The sequence below is a fragment of the Pygocentrus nattereri genome, chromosome 23 (assembly GCF_015220715.1).
Source record: "Pygocentrus nattereri isolate fPygNat1 chromosome 23, fPygNat1.pri, whole genome shotgun sequence".
Taxonomy (NCBI): Eukaryota; Metazoa; Chordata; class Actinopteri; order Characiformes; family Serrasalmidae; genus Pygocentrus; species Pygocentrus nattereri.
Genome location: NC_051233.1, coordinates 18,368,750 through 18,381,813, shown reverse-complemented (window position 1 = coordinate 18,381,813; position 13,064 = coordinate 18,368,750). Strand labels below are relative to the sequence as shown.

General features: G+C 37.5%; 1 protein-coding gene across 5 annotated transcripts in view; it reads left to right on the top strand.

Moving 5' to 3' along the window:
• The first annotated feature begins 37 nt into the window (after positions 1 to 37).
• fkbp15a (FKBP prolyl isomerase family member 15a) overlaps positions 38 to 13,064 on the top strand; it is a 23,493-nt gene continuing 10,466 nt past the window's right edge. The window contains exons 1-15 of one of the 5 annotated variants that reach the window (XM_017697767.2): positions 38 to 170; positions 3,671 to 3,777; positions 4,379 to 4,457; positions 4,555 to 4,624; positions 4,740 to 4,814; positions 5,302 to 5,400; positions 5,998 to 6,147; positions 6,527 to 6,595; positions 7,496 to 7,636; positions 7,743 to 7,870; positions 7,987 to 8,035; positions 8,440 to 8,559; positions 9,934 to 10,045; positions 11,676 to 11,767; positions 12,510 to 12,576. In XM_017697767.2, coding sequence (XP_017553256.1) covers positions 118 to 170; positions 3,671 to 3,777; positions 4,379 to 4,457; positions 4,555 to 4,624; positions 4,740 to 4,814; positions 5,302 to 5,400; positions 5,998 to 6,147; positions 6,527 to 6,595; positions 7,496 to 7,636; positions 7,743 to 7,870; positions 7,987 to 8,035; positions 8,440 to 8,559; positions 9,934 to 10,045; positions 11,676 to 11,767; positions 12,510 to 12,576 — 1,411 coding nt within the window. In that variant the 5' untranslated portion in view covers positions 38 to 117. Of the gene's footprint in view, positions 260 to 1,882; positions 1,940 to 3,670; positions 3,778 to 4,378; positions 4,458 to 4,554; positions 4,625 to 4,739; positions 4,815 to 5,301; positions 5,401 to 5,997; positions 6,148 to 6,526; positions 6,596 to 7,495; positions 7,637 to 7,742; positions 7,871 to 7,986; positions 8,036 to 8,439; positions 8,560 to 9,933; positions 10,046 to 11,675; positions 11,768 to 12,509; positions 12,577 to 13,064 lie in introns of those variants that run through there. The other 4 variants (XM_017697774.2, XM_017697760.2, XM_037533520.1 and 1 more) reach the window with 4 other exon arrangements.

Here is a 13,064-nt window from a genome sequence, read left to right as displayed (position 1 = left end):
GTCCCCACTCCCTACCCAGTGCGCTACAAAGCCTATAATGGTGTCTGCGTCCAATACAATGTCCAATGGGGAGCCGGTTGGGATTCAGCCGGCGCATGTCTGCATATACCTGCGCTGATGATGTCACACGCGAGGGACGATCACGTCTGCTACCTGAGAGCTGCTGAAGGGTGAGCGGTCATTTCAGTCTGAGAATGAAAGAAGTTGAAGACATTTTTCCAGACTACCACGATGGGGAATTTCTGGCTCCTAAAAGCGGGTAAGACCCCTGACAGTAAACAACAGCATTTAACACATCACATCGGGTGCATGTGATATAATTCTCTCTGCAGTTCCTTCGCTGAAATACTGCAACATGAAGTGAGCTAGGCTAGCTAACCTAACCTAATTAACCTGATGTTTGACGGCTGCGTAGTTAGTGCCAGGAAAGCTCGACATGAATCGTCCCTGGATTTAACTTTCAAACATTTTTAGACCAGACCTGTTAAGCGTGCATCCCTTCAAATGTGTGAATTTAATTCGAATGTCATTTGTTCATATTCGCACACATTGGTTATTTCTCTGTGGGGTTAAATGGGTAGGTACCCTGGCCAAAATGAAAAAAGAGAAAAATGTAACCGTTGCAACACGTGTTGTAAACATGGCTGCTAACCACCAAAGTTACAGTGGTCACACATAATCCCAGAAGTAAGATTTTGTCCACTTAAAAACGAGTGTGTGTTGAAGGTGGGAAGAATTTGTGAAAGACTACAAGTACTTTCGGGCAGAAACATAAGGGCAGGTTTTTGTTTGTTTTAGTTTCATTGTTTTTCTTATTTGTTGTTTTTTCTGCTAGCTGGCAAATACAGAAGGAAGGACGCTCGTGTGATAGAAACACGAAAAGCATACAAAATTGTGTATTCCAGCTGATGAAGCTGAGGCATACAGTGCTGTTCTGCAGAACACTACATAACACGACCTATAACATTTAAAATGCTAATTTTAGGCTAGAATGCCTCTTTAATCACTAAAATACTGTAAATTGCAAGTGGTCTGCCCTGAGGTAAGGGATATATAAGGTTCACTAGTGTGTATTTGTCATGCCAGTGTTTTTTGTTTTTCTTTTTCACAGAACTGTTTCTTTGTTGGTGAGGTTTGTGTTGTTTACTCTGCACTCAAGATAAACAGGGTACTCAATATATGCAAGCCAGAGTTCTTGCTGCAGTTTGGGGGGTGGGGGTTGAGGGGTGTTTGTTTCTTTTTGGTTTGGCTTTTTGGTTTGACGAGTGTGATGACAAGCACTCTGGCTAGGGCTGCACAATATTTCATTTGTTAATCTTTGTGATTTTAGGCTCTGCAGAACTGATATCTCAGAAGGCCGCAATATGCAAATAAGCTGTCTAGCAAATTACCGATTTTTTTGACAGTGTGCTATGAATTACTTGATCAAGTAAATTAGTTCATGATTAGTTACAAACACAAGAAAACACAAGAAATTGTGACTAAAATAATGCTTACTAGTCTTTAGTCATATACGAGTTTGCAAGTGTGCTTTACTATATTTAAAGGCATATCACAATATGTAGCAATATAATGTAGTACTAGTAATCTGTCTGTAGGTGCAGCCCTAGTAGAAATGGAGGAGGAAGAGAGAGAAACACACAGACCAAATCAGTGGAGTGCATGTTAAATTCAGGAGCTGTTCCTCAGTCTGTATAATTTCCCTCACATGCTAGTTATTACTGGGAATTGAGAGAGGGAAGAGGCTGCTGAACACTTTTCCTTGTCATACAGTGCAGTACACCGCTAGAAGAAAAGGCACAGACTCTTAAATTGGAGCAGAAGTTTTTCTTTTCTTTCTTTTCTGCTTCAGGCTGTTTGGCCTGCTGGGTAACGACTGAAAGCTGGCGGTCATGTCAGCTGTGTGGGACACTGACTATCTGTGGAGAGAGGTACAAGGGTCAGTATACTCACTTCTGAGCTCTAAGGGATGGAAGATATCCCTTTCTGTTGCATATACTGAATAGGAACATGTTGATTGGAAGTTTTTTTTTTTTTGGAGGAAAGTTTGAACAGGCCATTTATATTAATAAGGATAACAAGAATGTTTTAGTTATTAAAAGAAAGCTGGAAGTGATGAAGTGGTGAATTGGTGGTCATGAGGGCTTCCTGTTTTCTCTGCTCTACTCTGATTTGGTAGGTTGGATGGTGGATGTTTTTTTTTTTTTTTGCTTGTTGCTGCATGTTGTTGTTGTTGTTGTTATTGACTTGCAAGACATACTTGTGTAATGCTGATGCAAATGATATCCCAATTGTTTCCTTTGAGGTCATTTTGTGTTAATGCAAGACATATACATGAAAGTAGTGTGTTGGCTTGTTTGTGTTCTAGATATTATCCCTTGGACTTTGAATGTTGTCTGCTGAGAGCTGTATTACACTGAAAACAAACAGCCCATGTGATACCATTTGTTCATGCTAATGATCTCACCCTCCAAACCATCAGCATATACTGGGACAGGTCACTGACTGGTGACTTGTATTGTTGTATTTTAAATGGACAAAAAAACAGATTTTCTTTACGCCTTACCACACATGCACTCGATTAATCCCAAGATGTGTTTGGAGGTATGAGACTAATGTAGCTAACAAGTAATGAAAACTTATGGCCACCAGTTTGCATAAGACAAAGTGGCTTAAACTAGAGTTATAGACTTGGTAGAAAAATTGACGGTTCTGTCTAAAAGCTGGACTAAAGTACAGTTAAAATTCAGATTCCTACAAATGCCATAAAATGCGGTTAAAAAAAGAATCTGCTTTTTCCATTGTCTTGAGCATTTATTTAACTGACATGCATAAAAAAAAGATTTCCTGTGTTTTCACTAACCAACATATTTACAAAATATAATTATAAACAGAGTTGCAATTTGATGCCTGGGAGTCACAAACTCAGGATAGATTCATGTTTTCCACTTTTGAATTACTCATAAATGTTAGCTGTTACCAGTAAACCTGCTTATTGTAGAAAATTTCAAAACAGCACAACTTGAATAATCTAGACTCCTTTTTTTTGCCCCATCACAACTTTTTTTTTTAAAGTGTTAAATGCATCAAATTCAAAATAAATAATTAAGTTGGCCAACCAAAGCATTAAAATGCATTTCTTTTTACTTTTGTCCTTTAAGTGAAGGTTCAAGAGAATAGACAAATCACACATAAGCAAGTCTATATGAGATTAGTTGAAGCAAGCATGTGATTGTTTAGATAAGCAGTTTGCACATTACTAATTGATGAGCATTAGCTTCAGTTTCTAGCTACATTAGCCTCTTACAGTACTGTGCAAAAGTCACAAAAGAGACATTTTATTATTTTTTCACTCAAAATAGACATTAAGTTTAAGATCATGAGGAGATTCGATAAAAGATAATATACTTGAAAGGGGCTCCCAACAACTATGCAAGACCTGACAGTCCAAAGATTGGAAAAAATCAAGCTCCACTCTTGCTTCAGCCATGAAACAATCTACTGGTGTTTCTGCCCATCTTGCCACTGTGAGAAGACAGCTCAACACTATAGGTCTGAAAGGATTTGTAGAATTTAAATTACTATAATTTAGATGAAAATAGTGCTACTTTTGTTTCCAAGATATCTTCATTACATAAATGTAACTGTGTGTGCATGTGTGTTCGCACAGGGCAAAGCTGGCCTCTCTCTTTGACCTGGACCGGGCTGAGAGTCAGGGAAATGAGTCCTTTCAGTTCACCGCCCCCAAGCAACCCAAAAAATTCTCCACCACCACCGGTACACTGACATTTCTGCAGTGTTTTTTTCCATAGTTATTTTTATTATGTTAATTATGTATGTATGTAAAAATCTCTAGATCTCTAGCAGTAATGGTTAAACATGAATGCATGTTCTCTGATTGAAAGTAAGGTGATTTGAATATAACTTAACAATACTTGTCACACTACATTTTCCCAATATACAGTGTGCATGTTTAAAGTGTTCCGTTTTAAAGCTATAAAATACTATAAATATACTTATTTTGGGGATGTTCAATAATATTAGAGTTGTGAAGGTTATTTGCTAGTTATTATAGATGGTTATAGATATATAGGTTTGTTAGTTTTGCAAACAAATCTTTATACAACACAATCTGAGTAAACACAAAATAGAGTTTTTAAATGATCATTTTATTTATTGTAGGAAAAAAGTTATCCAATACCAACTGGCATTATGTGAAGAATAATTGCCAAAATTTAGTTGATAAGTGGGTTCAATTAAACTAGGCACACGGTGGTTGGATTACAGCCAGCCCTGTTAAATGTAAATATCACTTATATTCATCGAAATGAATCATATATTGCAGATTTTTAGTTGAAAGTGTTGTGGGCTGTTTTAGGTCCGCCTCCTCAGAAACCAGCCCCTTCCCCAACAGCTCCAGCCGTCCTATTTGCTGCTGGTGTCCACACATTCCGCTTGTGAGTAAATATGCTTTTTGAAAAAAGATCTTTACTTTACTTTTTCTTTTGTTTGATTATAATTGCTGAAGAACCTCTAACCAAGTTGAGTTTTCAGGGTGAATGGACAATACATGAAGCAGGGCAAGTTGGGTGCTGCTGTCCTGGGAAACCATGTGATCAAGGAGGTGAGATGATGAGTCAACAGAATAAATAATTCAGCACAATAAAAATGAAAAACAAAATGTTTGGAGCACATTTGTAAAAGTGATGGACAGTTTTCTTTGTATTTTTGCTTTGCAGTATACTCTCCTGTTGTATGGCAGTCAGCAGAAGCACATCACCACAGCAAGAATATACCCTGGATTTGTCCTCACAGTAAACTTGTCCGCTCCTCTCCCTTTTTTCTTCTTTTCTTGTCTCTCTTCTCTCTTTCATCTCTTCATCATACTTTCTTACGATTTGCTACTTGTGTACTTTTATTCTCTTCCCTTTTTCTTGTTGTTTCTTCTCTTTTCTTATGTCTGTTTATTTTCTGTTCTTTTTTCTGTTATTAATCTCTGTTCCCTTTTGCCTTTTTCTATATTCTGTTCTTTTTTTTATTCTTCTCTTACATTCTTCTTTTGTCTTCTTTTCCTTTACTTCTGTTCTTTGTTCTCTTCCCATTTTCTTTAGCTTTTTCTCATCTCTTCTTATGTTTTATATTTTGTTTGTTTTTTTGTTTTCTTTTCTCTCTTTATTCTGAACTCCTCTTTCTTCTCTTCTCTTATGTTCTCTTCACTTCTCTCCTATCCTATGCTATTCTTCTCTGTGCTATTTTATTACTTATCCTGTCTTCAGTGACATTGTTCATTGTCCTCCGTAGGTTCAACCTGGTAACTACACAATGTTCTATGATGATCAGCATCAGAACTGGTCTCTGAAGTTTGACACAGAAAAGGCTGTATTAGATTTCTCTAAAGAGGTAACTCTGAACTTAAAACCAATTATGTGTTGTTTAAAGATAGTTTAATGTAAAGTTGGGACCATGGGGCTGTGAGGTCTTAAAGGTCTTTCTTGCTTGCTCTTTGTTTTTCACATTTGTAGCAGAAGCACCCGACCTTAAGTTTGTTTGTTGTAAATAAATTCCAGCTTGGCCATTATCCAAATGTTTAGTTCACAGTTCACAAAACTCTACATCGCATAGCGTATGTAGAGTTTTACTGCAAATAGACATCGAGTTAATACCATTCAGGTTACAGTTTTAAACTTCTGATGTGCATTATTTGTTTTTGCTTGACTAGCGCTGTACAGTATATTACTTGTTACTTGTTATTGACTTTATCGCAATGTTGACTTTTGTGCATTGATATCTTAGGAGGCTGCAACACAGAGGAAGCCGTTTTGTGTTGAGGATGCTGAAATTTTTAAGCAGCATTTATGCGACATGCATCTACTAGATGATTTGCCAAAACCTTCTCCTATTTTTTTTTTTCCAGTTTAGATGTCTTGATTTGATGTCAATCAGAATCTTCAAAAAAGAAAAATAAGATCTCTGCAGTGTCCTGTCTGTCTCTCTCAGGTATGTTTGGCCAGATGGAACAGCCAGGCATGTGTGGACACACTGATGATCCAAGACCTGCTCCAGGGTGAGGGTCAGGCTGTAGATGTGGGAGACACTGTGGAGGTGGTCTTCACTGGCTGGCTGTTTCAGAATCACACTATAGGACAGGTGTGACTACTCTCTCTGCTGTGTTCATATGTAGATTGTGCACATCAAATAAGTTTTTACAGTTAACTGTTTTACTTGTTTTCACCGTTTCTAGAGCCCCAGTCTATGGCTTGAATGGAAAAAAAACAAAAAATTGTTCAAATGTCTCAATTCAAAATGCAAAATTCTGTGAATAAATGTTTTGTATAAATGTATCTGTAAGTAAATGTTGTTTTTTCTTTCGTGGTCCTGTGCTGCTGTCCATTAGTAACACAGGTCATGCGCTCTTCACCTAAATGATATCCTGCAGTTTGTAATTAAGTTTTCTAATTAAATTTCTGTTGTGAATTTTGTACCACCAAAAGTTGGTAACAGAAGGCAATGTGTTTCTCTCTTGCAGATCTTTGATTCCAACATAGGCAAAAACAAGCTCCAGCGAGTGAGGCTGGGGTCTGGGAAGGCACCAAAAGTGAGGGTTTTTTTTTAATGCTGAATGCTGTTCACTTTTATACAGTTGTATGCAAAAGTTTGAACACTCCTGGTGTAATGACATATTCTGTGGCTTTTCTAAGAGTAAATAAGTTAACGCATCCTCTACAGGTCACTTGAAAATGGGATGTTTCTGTAAACCTGGGTGTAAAATATCTTAAATATCGTAAATAATTTTTTTTAGTCGTTCCAATAATTACTTATTAATAATTTACTTGTTCCAATAATTAGAGGGAATTTAAATAGAAAGTTATTGCTAGCGAACACCACATATAATTAGAAGGGTAGGCTCGTCTACCCTTAGATCTTTGTCTAATAGTAGTAGTAGTAGTTGCTGGAGGAGTTGCAGGGAAAGTCTTTGATATTCTAATACCTAAAGAGCCTTTAGTGTCATTGTTAGGATTTGTTCCCCATGGATTTGATAGTAGGTATTTTATTTGCAGAAGCAATTAAAGGTTTACCTGTCTCCTGATTCTCTTAGCCACCCCCCCCCCCTTTCATTTTTAATCTAAGGTATTTTTTTTTAAAGTTTATTGAAAACGGCTGTTAATATATGTGTGTTTACATGTACACACCTGATAATTAAGGTAACAATTACAATGACAGTTAGTGGTGAATCTTTCTATTAATTCTTTAATAATCAGTTTATTCCAAAAAAACTAAACTTGCCCACAGATGTGATGTAGCTTTACATAAAATGTTTTTTTTTTTAATTCTCTCCAATTTCTAATGTGATTCCAGTCTTTTGAATATTAGTGTAGATTCAAGAACACTGACTACTCCTACTCTGCAATAGACATGGCAGTTTTTACATCCCCTTCAACTCTAGTCAAGTCATTAAAAGAAAAAGAATATCTCCCTTTTTCTCTCTTTCTTTTAGGGCTGGGAAGAGGGGATGATAGGGATAAAGAAAGGAGGACGGCGTCTCCTCATTGTCCCTCCCAGTATAAATGGGTCAAAAGGTATTCCAGGCTGTGTACCACTCGCAAACACACTAGTGTTTGATGTGGAGATTTGTCAGGTATCTCAGTAGCCTACATTAACTGTCGACAATTAACGACTTTGCTGTGGTATATGTAGTTGATGTTAGACTAAGTGTTTATTTTTTGACGCCACCTACTGCTTAGGCCAGCTTTTCCAAACATGGAGACTGCCTCAGTGGTGGATCAACAGACTCTACCAATGCCTCTTCAGTCCCTTCTCTGGACAACACAAGTACTGAACAGTCTGCCATCTGTATTTCTTCTGACCAAGGGTTTGTCCTTAAATGTCCAGTGGTGTTTTTACACATTAATCAAATTCTAATTTAACCTAATTGTCTGGATCATTGACATATAAGTGTGTATGATTTACTGATTGTTTAATCTTTAGAGTTCAAGGACAGCGGATAAAGTCTGGACCTGTAAATGAGCCTCCAAAGGTGAGTGATGAGACCCTTTAGTGTTAAAAGCATTATCACAGCAAAAAAAGATGTAAGAATATAACCAACTACTGCTTGCACTTTTACCATTGTCACTTTCCAGAGTCCAGGCCCTCCCTTTTTCCTTAGTGATGATCTCCACCAACGAAAAATATATTTATTCAGTCCATTTTTTAATTACTTAGAAAGCAAAGCCATGTCCACAAAATTCATGAGCATTTCTATAAAACCCAGTTGGCTAACTAATATACTGACATGCTTACTCTTGAGCAAACTAAAAATAATGTATTAATGTAATAATGTAATGTAAAAACTGCTATTTTAATTAACTGACAATATTTTGTTTACTGGCTCACAGGCCCTAATTTTACAGCCATTGTCGTATATTTCATTGTGAACTATAGCACTCTAATGCAGCCAAAGCCAAGCTGATCTCACGCATGGCTAAGATGGGCCAGCCTATGTTGCCTTTCTTCAAAGGGGCCATCCCAGCTCAGCCGGACCCCTGTGATTCTGAGACACAGGTAATGAGACTTGTGGGAAATCTAGGGAATGAGCTGTACATATAAGTTAATTAGCCAAGACCTGTGTCTTGGGTCTGAAACTTGCTTCTTTAGTTTTTCACTTTAACTGCTAGGCTAGAGTACTAGAGGCTTATACTCTCCCAAAGGGCATTGTGCAGACTGCAGACTAAATCATCACATGAGTTCAGTTGTTAAGTACTCTCAAACAAACTTGCTTAGGTACTTTCTGACACTGAATACATACTCTTCTCTATAAAAATGGACAAAAGTTTGTCGCATAGCTAAAACCAAGGAATTGGGAGGCTTTGGACTCAAATCCACATGGAGATATTAGTTTACCCGTACTAATGCACACACGAGTGAAATATTTTTTTACTGTATAAAGAAGCTTTCAGAAAATGTAATCTTTTCCTTAACACACAGTGACTGTATTTTACTTTAGGCAAAGAGATCCTCACAAAAAATATATGCGTTGCTCGTCATGCTTTTGCACAGTAGCAGCTGTGCATGCATGAGGTGCACATTTTGCTCATTTCGTATGCCGTGGTATTATATGCTCCTAGCATCAAAATACACTCCAGTGCCATATTTCATCCTCTCAACTCAACATTTTAAAAACAAAAGCTCCCCAGAAATATTCAGTTTTGCTGGTAATAATCAAGACATCATTGTTTTTCATTGTTGACTTGAGAATTTCTGAAATCAAACAGCCTTAATAAAAACATTAACAGCTTGAGGCCTGAATCTTTGTCTGTACATTGTTATAGATAAAAAAATAAATGCTGTGCATATATGCGTTGTATTTCTATAATAGTATTATTCGTTCCATTTAATTTGCGCAGTAAATGTCCACAAGTGTTGAGACACCCCCCAATCTGTAAATTCAGCTGCTATAGGGTGTTCCCATTGCTTAGATAAACATTCAGTTGCCCAGAAACTGCTTGTATAATATTCACAGAACCCAGTGCCAGTAGAATAGTAGACTCTGAACAGCTGCATATGAGCCTAAGGTCAGCATGCTCGTTGTTGGCTCTGAACCAACGTTGGGCTGTGAACCAGAGGAACAGTGTTCTCTGGAGTGATGGACCACCATCCAAGACTATTGGGATGAGTTGGAGTTTTGTGGACTGAACCAAGCATCTAACATAATTACCTTAACCCACTATTGCTCTAAGGGCTGAATAAAATCAGATCTTCACAGCAGCATTGAGAGTAGAGACTGTTACACCAGCTTCCCTATTAATACTGATCATTTTGGAAAACATTTTGGATGATTAGGTGTGTACATACTTTTGTACATGTTGTTTAATTACAAAATGGCTATTACAACACACACCAATTTGATGTATATCTGCTTTCTGTCTTACTGTATAGAACATAAGTGAGTCTGGGATGGTTCGTGACTCGTCCCCTCCAAACATCATCCCTTCATCCTCTCCACAGCCTGTTGAGATCACTTCCAAACCTATATCATACACTGGTGAAAGTGAGTACCATAATTTTTCACTATTCACCTTTGCCTTTTCCCAAAAGTTCCCTTTCTTACAACCCCAATTTCAATGAAGTTGGGATGCTGTGTAAAACAGAAATAAAAACAGAATACGATGATTTGCAAATCCTTTTCAACCTATATTCAAATGAATACGCTACAAAGACAAGATATTTAATGTTCAAACATAAACTTTTTGTTGCAAATATTCACTCATTTTGAATTTGATGCCTGCAACATGTTCCAAAGAAGTTGGGACAAGGGCATGTTTACCACTGTGTTACATCACCATTCCTTTTAACAACACTCAATAAGCGTTTGGGAACTGAGGACACTAATTGTTGAAGCTTTGTAGGTGGAATTCTTATCCATTCTTGCTTGAAGTACAACTTCAGTTGCTCAACAGTCCGGGGTCTCCGTTGTTGTATTTTGCACTTCATGATGCACCACACATTTTCAATGGGGGACAGGTCTGGACTGCAGGCAGGCCAGTCTAGTACCCGCACTCTTGTACTACGAAGCCGTGCTGTTGTAACACGTGCAGACTGTGGCTTGGCATTGTCTTGCTGAAATAAGCAACGTTGCTGAACGTTGCTTGGATGGCAGCATATGTTGCTCCAAAACCTGTATGTACCTTTCAGCATTAATGGTACCTTCACAGATGTGCAAGTTACCCATACCATGGGCACTAACACACCCCCATACCATCAGAGATGCTGGCTTTTGAACTTTGCTCTGATAACAATCCGGGCAGTCCTTTTCCTCTTTGGCCCGGAGGATACGACTTCCATGATTTCCAAAAACAATTTGAAATGTGGACTCGTCAGACCACAGGACACTTTTCCACTTTGCGTCAGTCCATCTCAGATGAGCTCGGGCCCAGAGAAGCCGGCGGCGTTTCTGGGTGTTATGTGGCTTTCACTTTGCATGGCAGAGTTTTAACTTGCACTTGTAGATGGAGCGACGAACTGTGTTCACTGACAATGGTTTTCTGAAGTGTTCCTGAGCCCATGTGGTAATATCCGTTACAGAATGATGTCGGTTTTTAATGCAGTGCCGCCTGAGAGATTGAAGGTCAATGGGCATTCAGTGTTGGTTTTCTACTTGCAGAGATTTCTCCAGATTCTCTGAATCTTTTGATGATATTATGGACTGTAGATGATGAAATCCCTAAATTCCTTGCAATTGCATGTTGAGAAACGTTGTTCTTAAACTGTTGGACTATTAGATCATGCAGTTGTTCACAAAGTGTTGAACCTCGCCCCATCCTTGCTTGTGAATGACTGAGCCAGAGATCAGAGATGCTTCCTTTTCCAATGAACCTGTTCACCTGTGGAATGTTCCAAACAGGTGTTTTTTGAGCATTGTTCAACTTTCCCAGTCTTTTGTTGCCCCTGTCCCAACTCCTTTGGAACATGTTGCAGGCATTAAATTCAAAATGAGTGAATATTTGCAAAAAAACAATAAAGTTTATCCATTTGAGCATTAAATATCATGTATTTGTAGAGTATTCAGTTGAATATAGGTTGAAAAGGATTTACAAATCATCATATTCTGTTTTTATTTATGTTTTACACAACGTCCCAACTTCTTAGGAATTGGGGTTGTATAATAGATTCTTTTATAGTCTCCTCAAAACCCGTGGCTATCCAGCACTCAGAGGCAAGTACTGCATGCTTTCCCCAGCGGGTGGATATCAGCTCAGGTCAAGCTTTCCAGGTGAGGCTGCATCTACAGTATTCATTTTGTTAATGTCTGATTGCAAAGAATAAAGGTCCACACAAAATCAGAACATCATCCATCCGTATTATCGTACATATTATTTATAGACATTTACACTGCCTTTGCAGAAGTTTGGGACCACCTTGCCTTTTTGTTTTTTTTCCAAATGTTTGATTAGCTTTTCAACAAAAAAAGCTTTTCAACAAAAAAAGCTTTTCAACAAAAAATAGTTATTTAAGTGTTGTAGTGATTTGATTTTCACTGCTTTCTTGTAATTAAATAAGAAAATAGCTGGCCAAAATAGCTAAAGTGCTGATGAGGGCTGGTTATTATATGTGGGATTTGGCATTAAGGGTGTGCTGTCAAAAATAATGTCACATAAGTTAGCATGGTCTGGGTAATATTATTTCTTTAAAAGCATGGCTAGTCAGTAATATGTTAAATTACAGCAAGTTTACAAAAAATGCTCATTTGTATTAAATGTATTAAAAACATTTTAAAAAGTACCCTACAGGTTACAGAAGATGAACATTAGTAAATTAGTTACAAAATTGGACTTTTGATTTGGTGGTGAAAGGGGCACCATTGTCACAAAGAAAACATTGCACAGTTTATATATTTAAAAAAAAAATGAAATATTTACTCTTGTCTTGAGAGAAGCTGGAGCTGCCTTCAGGATTATTAAGTTCTGTTTTTTGCTTTGGTCTTCTAACCATTTTCCCTCTTATGTTACATCTAGCCTTATGTTACATCTCGGCTGCAGCCTTTTGCATCAGTCTTTCCACCCCAACACATGCTGTGCGAGGGTGAGCATAATAAGCACCATCCCAGAGCACTCATCCAGTGCTATCTATTTCTTTAGGGGTGTGCATTTAAATGCATTGGCACACAGCGATGAATCAATGAAACAGTAGTAATGTAACTGCAATGTCTTTTGGAATGCCAGAATTAATTACAGTTGATTTGTAATAATAATATTTGAAAATATGTGCTCTTTAAAATTCTCAGGCTATTTCAGGCAGAATAAAAGTGAAGGGTATTGTTTTTATTGTTTGTGTTCCTTTACTGTCTGAATAGTTACTCCAGTCTAATGATTAAATTTTATAAAAAATAATTTACAACAATTTTCAATCAAAGAATCAGATCAGATTTCATCATACTGGAGTTTCATAATGCATTGAATAATTTTCTAAAGAATTGTGAGGTCAGGGATTCTTTATTTTTGCTGTTACTCTTACAATGTGGTGCCTCTGCCTTAAGGATTATTTTTGCACACATACCCTTTAATGATCAT